A 25,823-nucleotide genomic window follows, 5' to 3' on the forward strand; every position below is an offset into this window, starting at 1 on the left:
AGATATTTTGGATTCTAAAAACAGTTTACCCAAAAGCATCACAAAAGCAAACTGTAAGCTGTGTTTGGGGACTACCAGGTCGTTCCTAGGAAAGGCTTTGGATGTGACCCAGGCCGTAAAGGGAAGCAGAGGAGAGTAATGGGCGGGGGACCCTCTGCGGTTTGCTGCATCTTCCTTCCCCTCCCTTTCATCCCTGGACATGCATTTTTCTCAAGTTTCTAGAACTTACTGTCCTTTGCTGCTTCACTTTATCTAACACGTTACCAATCCAAACTTCAAGATTTTTGGTCAGTTATCAAAACATCATTTCTACATTCAGTGTACTCTCTTTTGTATTCGAAGATGTGCTACAGTCCCATCAACACCAGGACACGCATTTTGATTTATTTTTCTGGGAGCATTATGGGTCTATCCTAATCCATCCATGCTGCCTCTCCCATTGCCACATCTGCTCTCCTTCTTGGCCAGGGTCAAGGGTGAAATGAGCACGGGGTCATGCAAAGAACATGGGCTTCGGAGGCAGAAGCCAGGGCTCAAGTCCTGACTGCACCACTTACTTTCCAGCTTAGCAACTGTGGGCAAGCCTCAGTTTTCACATCTGTCACATGGGGATAATTCCTGTTTGCCTCTGTTACTGATGTATTAAAAAATGAGATGACGTGATGGAACTGTTCATAAATTTTGCAGCACCAAGAAAATGGAGGTTACAATTTTTTCTTTTAGGTAAAATCACTCATGTCCCTGCTGAACATCTGGAAATACATGAGGATTTGCAAAGACGGTATCAGAATGATTGATATAACATAGTGTTAGCAAAACTTTAAACGTAGTTGTCAATGGGCAAAGACTGGTACAATAAATTAAGAGCAGTGAAAGCACAGTCTCCAGATGTTTTTAGATATTGTTTCAAGATTTGAAATTTTTAAATAGATGGAGGGAAACTCCAGCTCAGTAAACAGAGAAAGATGTCTTCATCTCAAAAATGATTGACTGCCTGGGCAAATTTAATCGCTTGATCAGTGATAAGATAGCAGCAACAACACATTTTAACACTAGATCAACAAAACTCAAAATACAGGGGGAGGGCTTCCCTGGTGGCGCAGTGGTTGAGAGTCCGCCTGCCAGTGCAGGGGACGCGGGTTTGTGCCCCGGTGCGGGAGGATCCCACATGCCGCGGAGCGGCTGGGCCAGTGAGCCATGGCCGCTGGGCCTGCGCGTCCGGAGCCTGTGCTCCGCAGCGGGAGAGGCCACAGCAGTGAGAGGCCCGCGTATCACACACACACACACACAAAAATACAGGGGGAAAAACTGATGGTCAGCAGTTGTTCGTATATGCTCGATCCCTTTAGAAATGCCTTGAGTAGCCAGTAGGTTTCTCATCATCTTTTAAGGGAACAACTGGAATATCGTGGAGTTTTCTAGTGAAGCCTGGGTAAGGCGTCTCCTCCAGGATCTGGGCATGTGCACCTTGCTAACATGTGCTGGATCTCTGAGCATCCCAAGCCACACCAGAGCCCACTGAGCTTGGAGGCGCTTGGCCTTGGTTATCGCTAGGGCTGGGTCATGGCTATAGTCCAGCTGGGGAGGCAGTGAGTTATGGTTGGCTGAGGCCGTGGAGCTGGGAATGGCAGATTCCTGAACTGTTTCCACAGCTCCTGATGGCAGCCCATGAGAGTCTCTTGGCTGCCACTTCATCCAGCTCAACATGTACAAATGAACACATTTTTTGTCCCGAGGGTCTTTTTCCTTCTGCAAGACACTCCTTACTTAAGCAAGTTGACAACAATTGAGCACCTAGTTGTCTGGGGCTTGGTGCAAAGGAAGAGCTCTGCTTAGCAGGGCTTGTACTTTGTGAGGCACATGCCATTTCTGGGACACCATACAACGTGTCCATCCAGGATCTAGCCAAATATGAATGTGAAATGAATAGGAAGTGGAAATATTCACACCTCAAAGCCCCCCCTCCCCCATTGCACTCCTCACCTCTGCAGGCACAAACGCTAAGCTCTTGATCAAAGCTATGAAAGACACACATGGGATGGTGTGGGCCACCATCACTTACGTGGTCTAAACAAGATCCAGGCCGTGGATTACGCTCAGTTCCCTGGCATGGCAGATTCACATGACAGATGGTACTGCTTAGATGTTAATTCTAAATTGAAAAAAAGAGTTAAAAAATTGCCCCCCTGGAGCCAAGAGGTCTGGGGCCCCCCGCTGTCAGCAGCAATGGGAAGCACATTATCATATCCTGGCAGGAAATCTCCTTCCTTATGACAGACACATCTGTAGGGCTGGTCTGGACAGTCACACGTCACAATGCCAATCGGGCGTGTGAGGAAACTGGGAGGTGAAGTCTGACTGAGGCAGATTAAATTCAGCTGCTTTTAGAAAGGATGAAGAGGCTGCATTTTGTTCTCCACACATCAGGGCTGAAGACCTAGTGCTCTAAAGTTTGAAGTGCACGATTTTCAAATAAAGGAGAAGGACCAATTCATATGCATAAGGAAAAATGGGTCATATTTTACTGAAACTTCTAGATCAGGTGTTTTTCCTACAGGCCTCCACAGGTACTATTAATTGATGATGGTGTTTGGAAAACATACACACCAGGAAATGGAGGAAGGAGACAGGGAGAATGGAAGGAATATTTACCTGAGCGCATGCTGAGCCAGGAGTATAATCGGCATTTTTCTTCGAAATTAGCAAAAGCCATGCAATTAGAAAAATGTTGACCATTTACAGAACATACCATCCAGTACTGATGACAGAAGAAGGAACGTAAGAGAGAGGATTCTACTCGTGATGCCACACCCTGTGGAACTGGACATCTGTTCAGGTGTCTGTCTGCTTACTCATTCTCAGAGAGTACACACTCTTACCCACAGTGCCTGGTGAGCAGACAGTAAACGTGCTTTCCTGATGTTAAAACTTGCCGAGAGAAAATCCGGTATCCGAAAAAGCAGCAGTCCCCAACCTTTGTGGCACCAGGGACCGGTTTCGTGGAAGACAACTCTTCCACGGACGGTGGGGGCGGGGGTGGGGGGGGAGAGGAGGATGGGTTCAGGTTTCAGTCGGTTAAGGCGAGCGATGGGGGAGGGGAGGTTCAGGTGGTAATGCGAGCGACGGAGAGCAGCAGATGAAGCTTCGCTCGCTCATCCGCCGCTCGCCTCCTGCTGTGCGGCCCGGTTACCAGTCCGCGGCCTGGGGGTTGGGGACCCCTGCTAAAAAGAGAAGCACCCAGAGTCCAAAGCCCGGGGTTCTAGTCCTACTCCTTCCTATTCTTTGGACTAGACACCTTCCTTTGAGCTGTGACTTGAACAGGATTATGGTATTGTGCCTTAGCAGCATTAAAGGCAGTTCATTGCTCCATTCAGTGATTGACTCACTCATCCCACCAGAGGCCGAGGATATTACAGGAAGTGTGGGGTTTGGGAGAGAGAGGAAGGATAAAATGACAGTACACTGACATGTGCGATAGTGCATGAAGAAGAGGTAATGCCTAGAGTCAGCCAGGAAGAGCTGCGGAAGCCTTCACCTTGGAGATGAGCACCTGCAGGAAGGGGGCCAGCCAGGTGAAGAGGAGGAGGGAAGGTAACTCAGAGTCATAGGCATATATAATAGATAAGAAAGTCTTAGGGAAATGAAAGGACCACATAAACGCTGCCTACTACAGATCCCTGCTAAAGAATAGTCGAAAAAAGGAAAGTTAGCTAACATGCACTATTAAGCTCCTGCGTGCTAGGCGCTGTGTATCTTTGCGCACACTTTTCCCTTTAAATCTCAGAATCCTATGCGATAACTGTAATTAGCTCGTTTTGTTTCCGATAAGGAAGCTAAGGTTTATAGCATAACTGTCCTAGCTTAGTTGAAGGATTGACTCTGTTGGTCTATCTGCAAAACCATGCTCTTTCAGTTCCACAGCTGCCCTTCTGAAACCCTTAGAAGAAAATTATTAAATACATTCCCTAGACTGTAAGTATCAGGTAAGTACTTAGTTCAGCAATAAGCATTTCTGACTAAAATTCCAGGGAGAGTAATAACCGTGAATGCTGGTGAGCTCAGCCCCACCAGGGTCAGCTTTATCATTAGCAGGATTTATATTTATTGAATTTGCTCAATTTATTAGGTGGAAGAGATCAAATTGCTTAATGTTCAATTAAATTGTACTTGTCGAGGAGAGGGAAGTAATGAAGTATAGTCTCGGCAGGGTTTACATTCTGTGAGACGCCTGTAAATGTTATTGCTCTAAGGAAACTCACAGGCTGTAGACCAATCAAGTTCCCTCACCCCCAACCTTCACCTAACGCTGCCCCTTCCAAGTTCAGTCACTCCCAGCGTTTTCCATCACACTGCTGTTTACGTAGCCAGACTATAACTGGAGAGAGAGATTTGCTGGGTGTGAATGCCAAAACAATGGAGGTTCCATTTAGAAATACATTTTTAAAACCTGGATTCAAAATTTATAGACTTGTAACAGCATTAAATTATGCCACACATGAAAACCTTAAAATAATGATTGATAACATGAATTTCTCAGGAAGGACTGCATGAAAAGTTTCCCCTATTTCTAAGTAAACAGGGCTTTGGAAATAAAACATTAAGTCTTGCATTCAGGCAATCTCAGAGGAAATTAGGAATGAAGTAACTTCTAATATTCGATAAGAGACAAGACTGGACAATGCAATGAACAGGCAAATAGGAGGAAAGTTCAACATGTTAATTTTCTAAGCTGATCTACTTCATATTTTTCCAACTGGAAGGACAGATAAACTGTTTCATTTCCTGCTTTCGTACTCATTAAGTGCCACTCTGAAGTGACAATCTGAGAAGTCAACAATTAGGAAAAATAAATATTATATGGAAGGAATACATTTTGTTTTTTCTGTTATGTTTTTTGCATTAACCAAGTAAGAATTATTTTAAAATTTGAGCTACACATGTGCTTAAGATTAAAGAGGATGTTGTACAACATACGGAATATACTAAATGCCACTGAATTATTCACTATAAAATGCTTAACTTTATGTCATGTGAATTTAACCCCAATTAAAAAACAAGTCAAGAGGAACAAAAAAATATATTCTTTAAAGTCTGGTATTCATCTAACCTTTCTACTTTTAATTGGTAAAATGAGAAAACAAGACGAGTTGATCTCTAAGGTCCTTTCTAACTTACATATTCTACAATTCTAAGCAGACATTTTTACTATTAGGCTGCAAAATATTGGAAGACAATCTGTCACTGAAACCTGTGGGCTATAATATGAGGTAATCACCACCAGATGGCGCTATTGTCTTCAGGTGGTGCTCACACGGGTGTTTCCAGACGACTGACAATCATGGAATTGAATGCACTGTAAGTAATCATGGACACTCTAACCTCATTCATTTTCCTGCTGAGGAAACTGAGGTCCAGAGAAATTTAATGATATTTCAAAGGTCAAGTCAGGTTAAATTTTCAAACTATTGTTTTCTTTTAATAAAACTAAATTATTAAAATCTAAGGGTAAAAATAATTGTATCTTGTTTTGAAGCTATTCAAAACTCTCTCTCTCTCTCTTTTTTTTTTTTTTGCTGTACGCAGACCTCTCACTGTTGTGGTCTCTCCCGTCGCGGAGCACAGGCTCCGGACGCGCAGGCTCAGCGGCCATGGCTCACGGGCCCAGCCGCTCTGTGGCATGTGGGATCTTCCCGGACCGGGGCACGAACCTGTGTCCCCTGCATCGGCAGGCATACTCTCAACCACTGAGCCACCAGGGAAGCCCCTCAAAACTCTCTTGATGAACATTCAGAAGTATAGAACTCAAGGTTATGAAATAAAGATGTACTACTGGATCATCATTTGAAGAACAAGTTCTAGGTAATTAATGCAATATTAAAGTACTGCTAAACATAATTAATAGATTATTCATAAATATGTATCCCATTTAATTATAGGAAATAAGCTAAAGCTGCAAAGCAAAACTGAACTGTTTTAAGATCTGTAACTCTGTTTTACGATTCGCTCATATATTGCTATTTATCTTAATCTGAAGTAACTCCCTTCTTACCTTCCCCTCTGGATCTATTCAGAATCAGATACAGTCCTTGTAACTCTTCCCTCTGGCAGTGATTTATTTGGCTACGTCGGTAAGCACTGAAAGATTATGATGTGAATGGTAACTTCTAGGGTTGAACAGTGCACAACCAACACAACTGTTCATAACAGCTCTGCTTGCCACTGAGACTTGAAGCTCAGAAGGAAGCATAAAAGAAGGCCTTGTTGTGCCCAGAAGCCTTCCAATGAGCTAATCTTTTGTAATTTGCTTCTTAAGACACTGGCTACTGATGTTGAGCAAAATAATTATCATCCTGGTTTCTGCTCCTTGCAGATTTATGCCAACACGCTTCCTAAGCACTTCCTAGATGCTTTCCTCCCAGTCATAAGAGGTACAATCTGTCTGCTGCATGAAGGGAGAGGAGATAAACTTTCCCTCACCCTTCCTCTGCCAGGCGTGTCTGCTTTAGCCATGAGGTCAGCATATAAAAGACACGGGCAGCCAGTGGCTTTTTTCCAGCCATAGTTGTCTTATAAAGTCAATTAGGAAAAGGTCAAAATAAATACAACATGATTTGATTTCAAAACCTCAAACACAGAACAGGGCTTTAAGCAATTACATACAGTGATATTTTTCATAGTCCCACTCAGCGTGGTTCATTTTCTTAGAGTACATTTCAACTATCAATGAAGAGAAAAAAATCCTATCGGCAAAACTTATTTAAAATACGTGAAAGTAAAATTTCCACTAAAGAGAAAATCGACACCAAAAAGGCATTTCTAGAAAATCGAATGCCTATTCATAATGTCTGATTTCAAGGTAGAAAGTTTAAACTGCTAAAAATGTGATTTAAGATCAATTAGATTGCTTGTTAGTGAAAAATAAAAGTGCTGCTTTTTGTGATCTGATGGTTCAACTTTACATGCATATCTTAATTTCTCTACTTTGGCTTTACATTAGAAAGATTCTAATAGACAGGTATGATTATAATAATAATGCAAGTTATTCTCCAGTCAATATTTTCAATAACAGAGCATGGCCAAATACCTTCTTAGCACTTCAATGTAGTATAGCTATTAAGAAAATAAGCCTTAAATAAAATCGATACCCCAAAGTCCAAATCGTACACAAACTAAAATCTCAGAAGTGTCCTTTTATCACCAACTTTCCATCAAATCCCCCTCACATTTAGCTGTGCTGTAATAGTTGTTGAGGCCACTGAGACAATAGCTTCCACCAGCGTGCTGGTCCTCCCCAGCTGGCATCCCAAACCCTTGCTGACTCACACCAACTCCAGGGAATTGGGTTTGGGGAACTGCAGCCCAGTTCCAGGACACTCCTCCCAAGTTCTGTCACCAACAGTTTAGCAGGAAATGGAGTAAGTTTTCCCCTTTGTGAGAGTTTTTTTTAATTTTCCTTTTTAGCTCTCCTTACCCAGAGTCCGCCTGCCGATGCAGGGGACGCGGGTTCGTGCCCCGGTCCGGGAAGATCCCACGTGCCGCGGAGCGGCTGGGCCCGTGACCCATGGCCGCTGAGCCTGCGCGTCCGGAGCCTGTGCTCCGCAACGGGAGAGGCCACAGCGGTGAGAGGCCCGCGTACCGCAAAAAAAAAAAAAAAAAAAAAAAAAGAATCCACATTTTGGCTTCATTTCTAGTGTTCGTCCTCTCATGCAGTCCCTCTTTTTGTGCCTGGCCTTTGTATCATTCATTCCTGTTGACTCACTCTCTTCCACAAATCCAATATCTCTTTCCTGGTTTTCCCTGACCTGCCATAAAAGCCCTGTCCCGCCCGGGGTCCTAATTGAGGGTTCAGTATCTCACCTCCCCCTGCCCTTTTCCAGTGTATGTCTGGGGAAGGAGAAGAATGACATTTCACTCCCGACTGAAAATAAAGGCCCTTTTGCTTAAGTGTGTGTTTGTACACGATGGTAGTAGGAGCTGGAGAAGCTCTACAAAATGCAAATATTTCCTTTAACTGGTTCTCAACCTTTTTTTTCAATCCCAGTTGCGACGGCTAATATCGTGTGTCAACGAGGCTAGGCCACGGAGTGCCCAGATGAAGTTGGTCAAACATTATTTGGGGTGTTTCTGGATGGGATTAACATTTACATTGGTGGATCTGAGGAAATCAAATTACCCTCCATAATGTGAGTGGGCCTCCTTCAGTGGGTTGATGGCTTGAGTAGAACAGAAAGACTGGCCCTCCTATGAGAAAGAGAATTCCACTGCCCAACTGCCTTTGGACTTCAGACTTCATCTACAAAGCTGGCTCTTTCTGGCTGATGGCTTTTGACCTGGAACCTCGGCTTTCCTTGGGCCTCCACAACATCAGGCCACCCTAGAGATTTTGAATTTCCCAGCTTCTATAATCACATAAGGCAATTCCTTAAAACGAATCAGTGCCTCAATCAATCAATCAATCTTCCTCTCTCTCCTATTGGTTCTGTTTTTCTGGAGAACCCTGAATATATTGCCCCAAACCTTCTTTACCGGGTCAGGGGAAGTTTGTCATTTGTGTGGTAGAGAATTTCAATAAGGTGAGCACATACCTTTAGCAGAAGGTACCTGATTCTTGAGGGGTGTTATGTGCAGTTAGAGAAAAGCTTTTATTAATTTTATCTGGCCTATTATTCCCTTGAGAGTCACTGCAATGGAAGGTATTGCTTAAAAAAACAGTACCCATTACGAACACGTGGGGTCCTCTGTTAACATGGAAACAATAGAACGTGCTCTGCATGTCACACATGGCTACTTAGACTCACACTGTGAGTACATACATCCCATGTCCTGGTCTTAATTCTCTAATAACTAATAACAATCACAGTCATGAATTTTTCTACCCAGTAACCTTAGCTGGCCTAAGATGGTAATTCTGCTACACGGATAATGATATACATTAAGTTTAGAATATTAATACTTTACTGTGAAAGTTTTAGAGTAAGGGTTTTTTTGTTGTTATTTAATATGTCTATAATGTTTAAGAGAACCACATACCAGATAATCTGATGGGCCTTGTGATTTCAATTTGAAATATCTAGGATTTTATATTACATGAGAATTCACAGAACTCTATTAGGTCAGTAAGTATTGAATTCAATCTGTTGCATTTTAAGTTTGATTTATTAGATTGATAAGGCTGCTTAAATACCTAAGAAGAAAATGCTTATCAGGATTGGAGGCTGCCCTTTCAGGTATATAAAATGCATGAGATCAAATCAAATACGTGAAATTTATAAATCAGAGGCCAAAGTGTTAGAGACTTAATTAACAGAGTTTTGATATAGAAATAACTCCCAAGGAAAGTTTAATCTGTTCCTTGAGCTATATAAACATTAATCACAAAATAAAACTTGATCTTATTTTATATAAAAATATTGGACTTATAAACAGAAGGACAAAATGTTTACGTTGAACTGATATTCTTAGGTTAAGTCCAGGTTTTAACATTGATAAATTGGATACCCTGAATGTTCATGTAAAACCCAACCCTGAATGGTCTTTTCCAGGCACAAGGCCTCTCTCAGACATTATATAATAACTCACACTGGTAGCCTGGGAGCCTCTAGGGGCACAGAAGCAGCAGGTTCTCTCAGGGGCTGCAGAGATTATCTGGCTCTGCGTTAGTCCCCAAACTTTCACCTGCCCCTCCCTCATCGTCTTTGACTCTTGCTTACTTTCAAAGAGACTCTAGCACTGTATAGTAAGGTAACAATGGGGAATAATCATTAGCTCCACTCATATCCTGGAACAAGATCTGATCTATAATCATCGCTAACACCTACGAAGCACTTACTGTATGCCAAGCATCTAACATGCGTTAGCACATTTTTAACCCTCAAACAATCCTTGGGAAGATGTTGCTACTACCATTTTACAAGTGAGGAAACTAACGTAATGATCACATTTAATACCAAGGCTCTATGTGCATAATTCACTACTAAATTTTATTTTGCAATAAGCTTTTTATAGTGAGAAAAGTACTTTCACCCTTTTCGGGAAAGTAAGGGGTAGCCTTCTAAATAAATACAAAGAATCTTTTCAATAAGAAACAATATACATTGCTTACTTGCCCTTCCATATGGTATCCAATTCAGTCTAGTTCCATGGATACCAAGAATTCTGTCCCAAAGAACTGGACCACTTACCTCTGAGAGTATTCTCTCTGTATATACAGTGTACACGTATGGTGGCCACTCAATTTAGGAGGCCTTTTATATCTTTCCAGTTTGATTTAAATTCTCCACTATGGCTTATTGACAGCTGTACTTTCTTTGATCATAATAATCAGGATCTATGATCACAATGATAAATGCTTTCGTACTTACAGAGTATTAATTACCATAACCTCAAAAGAGTTCTCAACTTCAGATATAGGAAACTGAAGTAACTCGCCCAGTGCAATTGACAGAAGCAGTGCCAAAAGCAGAACGAGATCCCTGGGCTGCCCGAACCAAAGGCGGTGACCACTCACTGTGCCTCACATGTAGGATGTTCCAGAGTTATTATTAACATTCTTTGGAAACGTAGCTCTTGGAAAAGCCTTTAAACTGTGACTGCTGAAAGGCCTTTTGCAACCAGTGCCCCATTACAATATTTTTTGAAGTTTAGTCCGTGAGTCAAATCCCTGTCTTCCTTCACACCTCCAAGGGTATTATGAAACTTCTTACACTCAGATCTTTGGGAACATGTAAGAGCCATGCACAGATAGGAAAGAAAATCACTAGCTTAACTGTTCAAAGACAGATTCCAGGTTCTTTCACTCTTCCGAAACCATATGAAAAGACGGGGTAGGTAAGTTACTAGGATGTATTAAAAAATAGTGTGTCACAGGAGATGATGAATTTATTACAGAAGGATGTTATCTGTGCATTTGAATGAGCAATATTGAGGAATGAACTTCTAATTTGGCATACAGCATAATTTTATATCATGTCAGTTCTACAGAATTCTACATTTCCTGTAAATACAGACTGTACGTCTGCTCCAAAATGTATTGCCTAGATGTTGCCTTGTAGGTGGTTCAAGTAAAAAATGAAATGAAAGAATATGTAGATAATTTAACTGAAACTGAAGACAGGTAAACTATAAGTAATTTAGACTGCATTTCAGACACAGCTCTTACTAACTGCACCTTGCATATAATAGTTTACTAAACATGTTATTTGACTTTTTTTTTTTTTGCGGTATGCGGGCCTCTCACTGTTGTGGCCTCTCCCGTTGCGGAGCACAGGCTCCGGACGCGCAGGCCCAGCGGCCATGGCTCACGGGCTTAGTTGCTCCGCGGCATGTGGGATCTTCCCGGACCAGGGCACGAACCCGTGTCTCCTGCATCGGCAGGCGGATTCTCAACCACTGCGCCACCAGGGAAGCCCTTGACTTTTTAAAAAATAAGAATTAGACATAAATCTATTATTATGATCTACAGAATTCTTTACTGACAGAATTGATTTCAAATTTTTCCTACGCTGTAATGATTATATTTTTCTTCCTGGCACTCAAGTACAAGGAGAATCTCTATTCCCACTACCAGAGTTTTCTAATCAAATCTATCTATATATTTATATCTTCGAATTGCTCTGTGAGCAAAACTGAGAAGACCCATGCCTCCGCATTTTGATCAATAGCAGTGTTTCACAAAACATTTTAAGCATTTGCCAATTTCTTTTGTGGCACTTCAGTCTCCTTGGAGATTTTTTTTTTTTTTAACCCCACTGTGACCTTTCTATGCCTGACCCGCACCTAGTACTTCAGAGGTTAAAACACCTGTGGTGCAGTACACAGTATCAACCAAGAGGTGGCAATATCTCAACACACTAGTCTCCCCTCAAAATTTCTTAACTTCTACGTTTTAGATCAAGACTTTATCAATTCTTTATGTTCAGTTTGTTCACAATGAGTCTAATTATTTTAATAATTTACTTAACAGAAATCTAATTATTTTAACAAGATAACCACAGACACTAGGATCCCTGGGTACTTTAGATTCCAGTGTTCAAATGTGTCTAATTTTCTTTCATTTGCAGGTCCATAGGTTTCTATTTCCATGAGATAATAGCACCCTACATATCTTGTAACCCATAGGTACATTTTTCCAGAAAATTTTGAGTTTATACTTTTAAGAGTAGCAATAAATAAAAACATTAAAAGTTCATTTTATCTATGTGCTAGGCATCACCAACAGTTTTATTCACTGAGAATTACTGACTTGCTTTAATGCATTAATTCATCAAGTATGTATTGTTATCTATTATGGCCACCGTGTGCTCGACTCTGATACAGAGTCTGAGTTGGCTAAGCTTACCGACTGGCTCTAAGGCTGTAGAGTTTCTCTCTCAGCACACAACGCATGAGGAAATTGGAAAAAAATCCCACCTTTAATTTTTCACTTTGTTACTTTTATATACTAAGTGACACTATTTATCTAAGATGTGCTTTGAGACCCTGGGGAGATGGGGGCTGGGGTAACACTAAAGTGATCGATAGCACGGATGCCTGGATTTGAATCTGCCGCTTCCTGGTATCTGACCACGGATGGTAATCTCGTGTGTCTCAGTTCCTCTCCCCCCAGAAGGAGGTACTTATATACTTACCTCATAGGACGGCTTGGAGAATTAAATATCTTAATGGATGGTAAGCCTCTTGAACGGTGCCTGGCATTGTGTCATACACATGTCAGCTATCAGCATTTTTTACTCAGGTGGAGACCCAGAAAAACCAAGCTACGTAAAACTCGTATTCAATAAACTCCAGAGTTGAGAGTTCATGAGCTCCTTCTAGCATGGCACTGACAATCTCCAGAAAGATCAAACAATGACCACCCTCTCTCATTCAAAATATGGACACGGTGGTTTGCCTTTCCTGACTTGGTTTTTCGAATAGCTTTCTCTCTCAGAGGCTGGCCATATCATGATAAAGAGCCCAAACTTGATGGTCCTCCCAAAGCAGTTCAGCCACTCCCCCCAAACCAAGGGGGAAAAAAAAAAATTTTAAGAACAGGCAGGATTAGAGGGTATTGAGAGGGGCAGGAGAAGAAGAGGATGCTGGGGCAGGAAGAAGAGAAACTCCAGAGGCTGAGGAGGGGGAGGATGTCAGGACACGACCACTTCAGGAAACTCACTGCCGGGCCGCCTCCAACCATCTGAAAACCTTCTCATGCCTGGTGTCTGGCCTCCCAGACTTCAGCTGAGGATTAAAACGGCAGCCCCAAGCAGCTCCAGAAATGTACGGAATGGTACAACCAGGCAATTCTTCTCATGTAAAGTTACCCTGACACAATCCGTCACCATCCACTCACTCACCCCGCACGTGGTACCAGTCTGCACCTGGTACCAGTCTGCAAGGTGCCACCTAACTTCAGAGAACACTATTTCAGGAGCCACTCCTACCTCCTCCAACTACCAGTATTCTCAGATGCAGTTGCTGCCTTAGTGAGAATTAGTGCCCATAACCTATTGGACCAGAAGTGTGAAAGCCTGTTTTGGAGCCAAAGCTTTACTTTACACTGCACTTTAATGCTCAAAGCTGATGACAAGCACTGCGATTTATTACTTAAATTCCTCCAGCACTGTTTCCATCAGTAACTAATTGTTCGCCAAAGCAGTGCTGCACTCCTAGGGAAACTGGAAGGTTCAGTGCCTGACAGGCTGGAATTCACCCAGTGCTTTTATTAACAAAGAGACAATATTGGTCCTTTCTCAACGATCACGTATTCCTGAAGAGCAACATTTAAAAGGCTCAATGGCAGAATGGGCAAATCAGTTTTAAAATCCACACATTCTCTGCTTCCTCTACGAAAAATCAATAACGGCATTAAAGTCGGTTTTAACAAAATCAGGCTGAATGCTGCTACGTGTCTCTAGAACCTTGCCCGTGTGGTCCAAGGACCAGCAGCAGCATTGCATTGGGGCTGAAGAATGCAGAATCCTGCCCACCTACCTCCACCTAGAAACCAGAATCTTGTTGTTTTTTTAAAAAAAATAACATGACCAGGTAATTAACACGCCCATTAATGTTTATGAAGCAGTGGTCTAGAAGAGAAAGTTTTATATGAGGACAATTATTTCTGCATCCGTCTATCCTTAATTTCTTAATTCACGTTCAGATGCTATGAGGTAAGTGTGTATTTCATAAGAACCTTAGATTTCAGTTACATTTGAAAATGCATTTGATCTGACTCAACCGGCAGTAGTAGCATTAGGTGCTACAACCTTCTAATGCTGACTACGCGTCAAGCACTGTGCTAGGTGTTCGTGTATTAACTGATTCTTACAACCACCCTGTGAGGCAGGTGCTATTAGTTTCGTGTGAGGAAACGAAGGCACAGAGAGACAAAGGAACAAGGCTGTGTAGATAGAAAGTTGCCAAACCAGGATTCCCACCCAGGCAACCTGGCTCCCGAGTCCACGTGCTAACCACCCCCCTGCTCTGGCTCTTCTTGCTTGCTATACTCTGGCAGAAACATGCTCAACGGGAGATGGTTTGGCGTAGATATGACCAGAACATCAGGTACCAATCAAGGAAATGCCAGCTAATCACAGGGCCTCTGGAAAAATTGCTTAACTTTGCCGTGGGCTTCTCCCTGGATTCGGGGTAGAGTATCCCTAAGTCTCGTTCAAGGCCCATAATTTCAGGGGTATAAAAGAAATACTCCTTCTGGGATGTCTAACTACTTCCTATACTCCAACAGAAACAGAATAGTGTTTTCCAATATGTGTTCCCTGGAACCCTGGGGTCCTTCACAGATACCTCGAGAGCCCAACTAGTTGTCCTCCCTACCAGTAGCTCCAGCATCTTTGATGTTAATGAATTTATATATAGGAAGTTAAAATAATAATTCAGTTGACAAAAGACTACCTTTTTCTAAAAAAATAAAAGACTGAGAATCACTGATTTTTGAGGATTTGGCTGACTGCAGACAAGTGATTCTTTTTGGAAAATTTATCACCAGTACTGTGCATATATAAGCTAGAAAGAGTGCAGCAAAGATACTAAACTTTTTGTTTTTAATTTGGCATGTGGTACCACTATTTCCTTGTACCCCATACTTTTCTAAAAATATTATACAGTATATATTTGTCCACAAGGATTTGTTTGAATTTACATTTAAAATTTTGTTTTGTAAAGTCTCAGTTAAAAAGAATTGATGCAATATTCTAAAATTCATTTCTAACACCAAAATAATTTGAATATTCTTTTAAAAACTTAGTCAATTAGATTTGATTTGCAAAGGCAACTAGCTCATCAGATTTTCATGCAGTAAATACTTAATATCACAGCATCAGGACAGGGACAGAATTAAATGAAAATACATGCAGAACCTTTCATAAAGAAGTTTCCATAACCCAAATGATGGGGTTGTGGACAGAATATGCACAATGCTCCTACAAATCAGCAAGAAAAAGACACAAAGTCCCACCAAAGAAATGGGCAAAGGATATAATTCACTGACAAATAAATACAAATCATCTATAAACAAGGAAAAGATGCTCCAATTCCCTAGAAATAGGGAGACGCATATAAGATACCCTTCTTACCCATATGATAACAATTTTAAAGACTGAGAATATCTAGTGGTAAAAGGGTATGAGGAAAAGGCATTTCAAACACTTTCAATGTGAGTGTAAATCTGTCCTGTATTTTTTGGAGAGTAACATAGTATAGTATTTTCATTTGTAGGAATTTTCTTATCAAGACACTTCCACAGCTATATATAAGATACATACATGAAGGTTCATCGCAGCGTTGTTTATAATAGGAAAATCAAGACTGGGGAAGGGCAGGGGTTGGGGGAGACAGACAGCCCAAATGTCCAGTGCTGGACGTGATTAAATAAACCATGGTACAGGCATACCTTGTTCTACTGGGCTTCGCTTTACTGTATGTTTTTTTTTTTTTTTTTTTAAACAAATCGAAGGCTTGTGGCAGCCTTGCATCAAGCAAGTCTATTGAACCATATTTCCAACCACATTTGCTCACTTCCTGTGTGTGTCACATTTTGGAAATTCTCACAATATTTCAAACTTTACCACTATTACTATATTTGTTATGGTATTAATGATCTTTGATGTTACTATTGTAATTGTTGTAGGGTTCCATAAACCCCACCCATATGAGATAGTAAACTTAACTGTTGAAACAAAGGACTTCGAATATTACATAAAACTAATTGAGAAAGCAGCAGCAGGGGTTGAGAGGACTGCCTTGAATTCTGAAGGAAGTTCTACTCTACTCTAGGGAAAATGCTATTAAACAGCATTGCATACAGCAGAGAAATCGTTTGTCAAGGCAGAATCAATTGAGGTGCAAACTTCACTGTTGGCTGTTTTTAAGAAATTACCACAGTCATCCCCATCCCCAGCAATCACCTCCCTGATCAGTCAGCAGCCACCAACAGCGAGGCAAGACCCTCCACCAACAAAATGATGACTTGCTGAAAGTTCAGATGATGGTTAGCATTTTTTAGCAATACAGTATTTTCAGTTGTCATGTATATATTTTTTAGACATAATGCTGTTGCACACTTAACAGACTAAACACTGTACAGTGTAAATTTAAACTTTTATATGCCCTGGGAAACCAAAAAATTTGGGTGACTTGCTTTATTGCAATATTCACTTTATTGTGGTGGTCTGGAACTGAACCTGTATCATCTCCAAGGTATGCCTGTACATCCATAAAACAGAGTCTGTGCAGCCATTTAAAAGTTACCATCTTTCACCAGTTCTACGATACCCTAGATTGCAAAATACATCCTGATATAACAGACACTAAAATGTGAAAAAATCGCTTGTGGCCATTAACAGATGCCATCAATTATAAGATACCCCCAATTTCAGAGATGCTAACGAGTAAATCAAAAACCGTGTGCCTCAATCAAAACTACAATGAGATATCATCTCACACCGGTCAGACTGGCCATCATCAAAAACTCTAGAAACAATAAATGCTGGAGAGGGTGTGGAGAAAAGGGAACCCTCTTGCACTGCTGGTGGGAATGTAAATTGATACAGCCACTATGGAGAACAGTATGGAGGTTCCTTAAAAAACTAAAAATAGAACTACCATACGACCCAGCAATCCCACTACTGGGCATATACCCTGAGAAAACCATAATTCAAAAAGAGTCATGTACCACAATGTTCATGGCAGCTCTATTTACGATAGCCAGGACATGGAAGCAACCTAAGTGTCCATCAACAGATGAATGGATAAAGAAGATGTGGCACATATATACAATGGAATATTACTCAGCCATAAAAAGAAATGAAACTGAGTTATTTGTAATGAGGTGGATGGACCTAGAGTCTGTCATACAGAGTGAAGTAAGTCAGAGGGAGAAAAACAAATACCATATGCTAACACATATATATATGGACTCTAAGAAAAAAAAATGTCATTAAGAGATTAGTGGTAGGACGGGAATAAAACACAGACTTACTAGAGCATGGACTTGAGGATATGGGGAGGGGGAAGGGTAAGCTGGGACAAAGTGAGAGAGTGGCATGGACATATATACACTACCAAATGTAAATTAGATAGCTAGTGGGAAGCTGCCGCATAGCACAGGGAGATCACCTCTGTGCTTTGTGACCACCTAGAGGGGTGGGATAGGGAGGGTGGGAGAGAGGGTGATGCAAGAGGGAAGAGATATGGGAACATATGTATATGTATAACTGATTCACTTTGTTGCAAGGGAAATACTAACACACTATTGTAAAACAGTTATACTCCAATAAAGATGTTTTTAAAAAAAACAAAAAAAGTGTGCCTCAGGTCGGTGATATGGATTTCAGCTTTAAATATTCTCTTAAGTATAAATTTGTAAAAACTAATATGGATTAAAAATATAACAATAATTAATGTATAGAAAAAAGACTTGGATAATTAAAACCAACTGTTAAGAGTGAACATTTTCAGAGGTACAAGCTATTAGGTATAAAATAAGTTATAAGGATATATTGTACAACATGGGGAATATAGCCAATATTTCACAATAACTATAAATGGAGCATAACCTTTAAAAATTGTGAATAATTACATTGTACACCTGTAACATGGTACATCAACACTGTACTTCAATTAAAAAAAAAGAGTGAACATCTTCAAGGAGCGGATCATCAAGGAGCAGAGTTCAGCTGTGATGGGGTAGATGGAGGGGGACATAACCTCTCTGATTAATTCTTTAGAAGAAGGATATATTTTTTAAAAAAATTAAACAATAAAAACACTGCCTAAGTAGAAAGGTTTGAGGTATTCAAGCATCGTGAGAAGATGACTCAAGTCATATATATTATAGTCACTTCCTTAAGATTTCACCTTCTTCTCCTTGTGGCAATTGCCTCTAGGGACAGAGGCTACAGTAATGCTAATAATATACCACACTCCTTGTGTTCCTGCCCTATCTACATCCTCCCAGTTCTCACAACAACCCAACAAGATAGATGCCTCCATTAATGAGCTGCATTGGGTGAGGTTCTTTTTCCCCAAGTCACGCAGCTGCTGTGGGCAGTTCTGAATTCCAGATCCAGGTTTTCTGGCCCCAGAACCCATCCTCTTTCCATTTCTGGGCTACTATCATTACCATCTATATCTTGGTTGCTCTTCATCCTTTGCTGTCTGTTCCTTTTCCTTTTACGGCATTTCAAATTACTTTCTTTTTTGTGCTACATTGGTTTAAGTTATTTCCAAGCTAAAAAGCTAATTTATTATTCAACATCTTGAAGATTACATTCAAATTAACTAAAAATTAATGCAGTTCCTCTTTTCAAGCAATTCTTCCCCTCTTGGCCATTCTGAGAATGTGTTCATTATAAACTCTTTCACTTTATATCCGCACAGTATTTTTCCAGCTTTAACAAATTGATTTCTATAGTCAAAGACAAAATGCTATACTGAACACTTTCAAGTGCTTTCCTTTAACAGGCAGTAAGTAGCTGCAGCATCAAGAAGAGAAATAAGCAATCAGGGCAGAACCCAACAGTCACCAAGTAGCCCAGCCTGGGGGCCAAAAGTCAGCACCTTCCAGCCCTCCTCTGACACGAGGAGAGGGGAGGAAACTGAGAGCTTAGCCAGTCCCATTTTTTTTTTTTTTCCATTTGACCAAAGGTTTTAACCCCAGGTCTAAAACTTGAAAGTCAAGGAGATTTGTTCCAAGTACATTTTACTTACTTTCTACTCTCTTCCTTTATGGTTCTAACCCTTCTGTGATCTCTCCCACAAAGAGGTTGACATAAAAACTTGGGCTTTGACCTATATTGTCTATATTAATACTTTTTGCTCTAAGTAGAAACTGTTAGAAATGAGAAGGACTGTAGGGGGGAAAAAAAAGAAGTATCAGGAAATATAAATTCTAAAGACCTATGCCACCAACTGCTAAGATGCATTATATTTCTTTGGGTTATTTATGATTCTTTGGGGAAATGGAATGAGGGTTTCAAAAATTAATGACAAGGTGTGGATTGGAGGTAAACGAGGAGCCAGATGTTATGCAATCCTGCTCTTCCACTCCCTCAACATGCACACGTGCACACACACACCCCCCTCTGATGAAAGTAAGATATCAGGAGTGAAGGTGAAGACATATAAATAAAAGAGAATTGTCAGGCTCCAAAGGATATTTCCAAAGGCCTGCAATAGAAGGAACTAGGTAAGGGCTCACCTGAATCTTTCATGGGGCAGAGGGCGCACTGCATACCCCAGGCCTCTCCATACAAACAGCAGCACTCAGTATACGTTGTCTGCTTGCCAACAAGAGGCCGGCTACACACATACTCATCACTCAGATGTTCCCAGCACAGATCTTGGTAGACATCGGTTTCTTCAATTTGTTCTGAAAGGGAAGACATGGTTCCATGACAATTGCACTGTTATTCCTATTTCATAACCACTGTGGTAGAAGCCAGCGAGTCTCAAAGTTTCCATCCCTATTTCTAAGAGTGACTTCCAAGCAAAAGTCTGAAGCCAGTCTGGTCTTTCCATGGATCAAACCTCTGTCATCTCTAACTGGGTGTCATTCCAATCAGCTGAAATTCAACCTGCCCATCATGTTCCAATTAAATCCTTCCCTCTGTAGCTTCCATCATTACATAAAACCCTCCACTGTCTGGCCTGAACTTCATAATCCTGATGGACTTTTTCTTCTTCTGATCTTTGATGTTTCACATTTACTCTTCTGTCAAATCCTACCATTTCTTTCTACATAAAATTTTTGGGATTCGTCCTTTTTCATCCATTTCATTTGCCGAAGCCCTGAACGAGTGACACTTCATCCTAGGGTCCTTAATTCGAACCTTTCTACTTTTCAATTGATTTCAACCAAAGCAATCTCCTGAATGTGCTGATACATTGATCAATTAAGCCACTGATCAGTCAGTGGCACATTACCTTCTTGAGGATGAAACAGGGATTCCTACCAATGGACTTCGGAGCCCTCCACCAATCTGATGAATTCTGCCCTCTTCTCTGTCCAGCCTTATCTGTGTCCTCCAGTCCAGTCAAGCAAACCTAATCATTCTTCGCTCAACTTACATCTTCCTCAGTTGCCTTTAATGGTTCAATGTGATCAACCCTCAGGCACGGAACAGCTCTGCCATCTTCTCAGCCACTCCTTATTCTGTTGTCCATTAAATCAGTGTGTGCAAGGTGTTAAGTCTCCTATATATTGATGATATGCATCTTATTCTTTCTCTTAGCATCTCATTTTAATTATTGCAAAATACCCAAGGAATCAATTTTTAAATTTTCCAACAGCTCACATTTCAGTCAAAAGGAAAACCTTATGACATTTATTAGGACACAGACTTGCATCTCATATCCAAACATACCATGTGATTCAGTTGGTCGGATACATCTTTTTTCTGAAGCATCCAGGACCATTGGGTGGGTACAGAAGCAGTTATAAGAGCCTTCTGTATTAACGCACTGGCCATCAATACAACTGTTGGGGTCTTGACACTCATCTATATCTTAAGAGGAAAAAAAATTAAAAAGAAAATCAGCAATCAGCTGCACCTCATACACTTAACCAAACTTAAAATACACTGCTAAATTTAGTCCAGATTCCAGGGGCTGCCACATTTTAGTCAGCTACGCATCATCATCCAAAAGAGAACAGCTCTGACTATAAAAATGTTAAGTTGTATTGACTGGAAAAATAACATTGCCCTACAGGTGCTGACATTAAATAAGGAAGGAAAACATTTAAGAACAGGATACGCTTAGAAGTTTAAGATAAAATGTCTCTTTATGACAGTTTTAAAATTATTTCCTTTTGCTATGTTTTTCTGCCTAGTGTATATGGTTTTCTGCTTAGGCATTAAAGTCTGGGTCAGTATTTAAAAATGACTTTCAGTGCATGGTATGAGTGATGAAACAGTAGACTCCTTAGACCAAAAGAACACTTCAGTTATACCAGTGACCTGAATTATAATTCCACACTGAATATTAACTCTTTGAAATCTATTCAAATAGTAGTATGAAGGGTTTTTATTTTCTTAAATAATGCTCAAGAAAAAGATCCATAAAACATTTACAGATCTTTTCAACACATGATTTAGATTCAAAGAAATTGTTTTTATATGTAACATTACTTATTTTTTCCATGTATTTGCATAGCACATCACACTATATCCTCTTAAAACTTACCAAAGCACTGCAATTTGATGGGATCATAGTATGTCCCCTGCTTACAGTAGCATTCATAACCAGGCTGAGTGTTCAAACAGAAGCCATTTTTGCAGATTTCTTGTCCAAAAAGTAGGCATTCATCTGCATCTATGGGCGAAAAGCGAAGAAATATTTAGAAAGAGGAGTTATTTTGGGTTTTTCAGTTAAATAGAAGAGTCTAACCAATACTGGGCAAGTTAGATATTATAATATTTATATTACAAAGAGTCTTAAAAACACAGCAATATCAAATTCTTAAAGTTAGGACTAATTCACAGAGGTAGAAATATAATCAGGTTTCTCTGTTCAAGGAGCAATGCCCAACACATTATCAGAGAAGGTATATTTGTAAATAGAGCTTCGGAGATGCTACCTCGTATTTGATGAAATAGTCTACGGGTTCCATAATGGCACCAATAATGTTCTCTGAAGAAAATACCCTTTAAGACATGTGCCTTTCTATAAATGTATATTTTGGCCCATTAACTAGTTGAGATGAAGAAATCTCCCATGAAGAGTTTGATGCAACTTGATGGAAGTCTTCTTTCTTGATAATGAGCTAATGAAAGCACAGTTGCTAAAAATGCTGGCAGACCCATTCCTCCACAGAATTTACAGAGCTTATTGTCCACAAACCTCAGTTTACTCAATGGTAAACTGGAGATAAGAGGAACATCGACCTGATAGGATTGAAAGGATTCAATGAGAAAAACCATGCAGAGGACTCGGTATACTCTCAAAAAGTGTGATCTATTGCTTTTGTGCAAGTATTATTAGCATCATTTCCAACATTTTAAAGCTAATGTCATCTAGTCCTCATTTAAAAAACTGGAGACTTCATAGATATATTGCTCAAAGTTACATAGCCGGAAAAGGGCAAAACCAAGTCGACAATACATGACTGTTTGAATCCGAATCTAATATTCTTTCAACCATTTACAGCACTGCTAAGATAGGGTGAAGAGGAATTTATTTTTATTTTAAAAAAGAGGATGACTTTATGGTGAAATCAGGGTTCCACTTCATAGCACAAAGTGAAATTTAACTACATCCCTGAAAGAACATAGTGTATGATATTTGCGAATTTGAAAACCATTAAACACATTTCACCAACTAAGTCTTGTTATTTCACTGAATTAAATCATAGCTGTACTTAAAAAAACACATATGGAATTTCTTATCCAGCTGCTGAATTATACCATATTAGTAAATCACTGGTTTGCAAAAATGGATAGACAATAAAAATGTTTTTAGTCTGTTTTCCAGCCACTTAATAGTTTTCAATATTAAACTGTAAAGAAAAAAAAATCACATTGTATATAAAAGGTCATAATATCTCTATTACCGAAATGTTAAAAGTTAGTGGTTAATGAGGAAATACTCCTATCTGTAGTTTAAATTTCACCAAAATTAAAAAGCTGCACATTTATTTTAGAATTACAGGCTAATAGCATTAAATATATAAAACACACATCTACTTTTGCTTTCTTCCTTTCCATTCCTTATTATTAATCTGTGGCCATTAGTAAATGGTGCTAGCAAAGTAGGATGCTTTCTAAAAAGGCAAGAATCTTTGCTTTGTTGATGACCATTAAAGGCCCACATGATGATGGTCAAATTTATATTGGCCCTAATGTATGATTTCTAATATAATTCTACAATAAAAGAATGAATGTATTAAGTACAGAATTTTGTGTTAAGTGCTTTTACATATGTTATCTCATTTAATCCTCATGACAACCTTTGAAACATTATTCCTATCTCAGGAGTGGAAACTCAGAGTCTTAAGTGAAGTCCCACTGTCATACAGCCTTAAGTGTTGTAACTCCCAAGCTACGGTTCTCCCTAGCCGTTGGAGCCTTCTTCCAATGGTAGGATTCAAGGCTTTGTAATTAGTTTCCATGGCTGAAAAGAATTCTTCTTCTGTCTAACCCAAGCCATGCGTTTACTTGAATGTCAACTATGCACACACATTGCAAAATTAGTTTCTGCTTGATTCTGACCTTTATAGCCCTCGCCGTCAACGTCGTAAGAGGATTCTCCAGTGGGGACAAAACCTTTCCCTCTAGGACACATTTCAGTGAATTCAGCTGATTTCAGGAGAGACAAGGGAAAAAAAAAGTTGAAAAAAACCCCACACCAATATCTTCCATGAGTATGTTTTAAGTTCAGTTTTACTTTCTCAGACTCAGAGACTTTAAGGCAAATCTTGCCATCTAATTCAGACAAATAAATTCAGTACAATCTCAAAAATTTACAGACTAGGTGCAAATAAACCTAATGACTTCATAAGTATAATTTACAAAAAACCTTGCTAGTTCACCCATATATTATTTACACATGTTTTAGCTATGGGTACTGTGGTGTGTTATGACTTATTTCTCCATTACTGTGGTCTCTAGTATTTTCAAATTTCAATAAGAACCCAAAATCCTAGCTTAAATATGCAAGCTCCAGTTAGGAATAATGCTGTGTCATTGTTAGCAAAAATGATTAGTTTTACCTTAAAAATGGAATAAAACTGAATTATCTTTCTGCCAAAATATTATATGGAATGTCACTATAACAGCATATTCTGTGAGAATCTCCGAAGTGGAAACTCAGAATCTTAAGTGAAGTCCCACTGTCATATAGCCTTAAGTGTTCTAACTCCCAAGCCATGGTTCTCCCTAGCCATTGGAGCCTTCTTGCAATGGTAGGATTCAAGGCTTTGTAATTAGTTTCCATGGCTGAAAAGAATTCTTCTTCTGTCTAACCCAAGCCATGCTTGTGAGAAACAGAAGTTTAAGAATTCATACTGAAGTGCGATAAGGGTATGGGTCCAACCCTGAATGAAACCCACTCTAAGGTAATCTCACTTCAATTTGACTATGGCAGGTACCAGTACATGTTACCAATTCAAGGCTTCAATAACCCAAATGAGAACATTCCAAGGCCCATGCACACCACACAACAAATACCAGTATGAAGACAGCACTTAGCTAATTCTTACCAGTCCCCAAGACTGGGCAGGGGAAAATCTCACAGTTATCTCCCCACCCAGCACCAGAGGTACAGCAGCATTCTTGTTTGGTGACGTTGGGGGCCAGCACGTTGTCACAAAGGCTGGCGTCGTTTAGATTATAGTAGCACTCTTTCTTTTCTTCTTTGGGTTGATCTACTTCTAAGTCTAAAAAGAGTAGAGAAAGTGAAAAAGAGGGTTGACAGGATACATCAGATCTACCTGTATCACAACGGAATTGAAAACACAGTGGTAAAAAAGATTGACTGGACGTGCCAATGGCACTTCATTTACAGAAAGCTGCTTTCCACTCTGTGTTGGATTCTTCCACTTCAAGATAAAAATGCATGTGAATCCTGAGTTTTGGTGGATTTCTAACCCACCCCAAGAGTGTAAATCTGTCAAAATCATTTCCTTTTACCTTAACCAATTACTTTACTCCTGTAAATTTGCCTGCGAGTACAGTTCCATATCTGCTTTCTCGCCAAACATAGGGTCATTCTTTACTGAGCTAGAACACCTACGTAAATCAATGAAAATATTCCCCAACACTGGACCAGAGATATGGGGCCACACAATATTTAACCCTTAGATGGTTATTGAGATAACCATGCCCCCCCAAATTTTCTAAACAGTACAAAGCAGAAGACAAATAGAAAAACACTGCGGTAACCTGAGTCTATTAAAAAAAAACCGTTCATTACTAGAAATCTACTTATAGTGCTGAAATATACGATTCTGAATGAAACAATAAGAGCCAGCTAAGCCTCAGGGTAGAATTTGAAGGCTGGGTTCTAGTTCCAGCTCAAGTGTGTCCTAAAGAATATACTGATATATTCCAACAGAGTCTGTTTAACCCTCTGTTATAAAAGTCAAGGTGATATGATAGAATACAAATGATAAGAACAACTCCACCTACTTTCAGTTAATACTAAAAATGATTTAATTCCATCAGATTTGAAGTCTACAAACAAGTTTGTGCTTTTAAAAAATGATTTAAAAAAACCCTCTTCCCTACTAAATGCTATAGAGTTCAAATTACTGCCTATGATCCAATTAGAATTTCTTATTTTAATTTTATGCTATGTCAGATAAACTGACTACTGCCGTCACAATTACTTAG

At 39.9% G+C, this 25,823-nt stretch overlaps 1 protein-coding gene across 17 annotated transcripts in view; it reads right to left on the bottom strand.

Annotated features, from left to right (window-relative positions):
• Positions 1 to 25,823, bottom strand: part of LTBP1 (latent transforming growth factor beta binding protein 1) — a 432,121-nt gene that overhangs the window by 11,122 nt on the left and 395,176 nt on the right. For all 17 annotated transcript variants that reach the window (XM_067007826.1, XM_067007825.1, XM_067007830.1 and 14 more), the window contains 5 exons: positions 24,692 to 24,868; positions 23,703 to 23,789; positions 21,679 to 21,807; positions 20,859 to 20,999; positions 19,694 to 19,864 (listed from right to left, as the gene is read on the bottom strand). In XM_067007826.1, the coding sequence (XP_066863927.1) occupies positions 19,694 to 19,864; positions 20,859 to 20,999; positions 21,679 to 21,807; positions 23,703 to 23,789; positions 24,692 to 24,868 (705 nt within the window). The remainder of the gene's footprint in view (positions 1 to 19,693; positions 19,865 to 20,858; positions 21,000 to 21,678; positions 21,808 to 23,702; positions 23,790 to 24,691; positions 24,869 to 25,823) is intronic.

Source organism: Kogia breviceps, chromosome 11 (genome assembly GCF_026419965.1).
Source record: "Kogia breviceps isolate mKogBre1 chromosome 11, mKogBre1 haplotype 1, whole genome shotgun sequence".
Lineage (NCBI taxonomy): Eukaryota > Metazoa > Chordata > Mammalia > Artiodactyla > Physeteridae > Kogia > Kogia breviceps.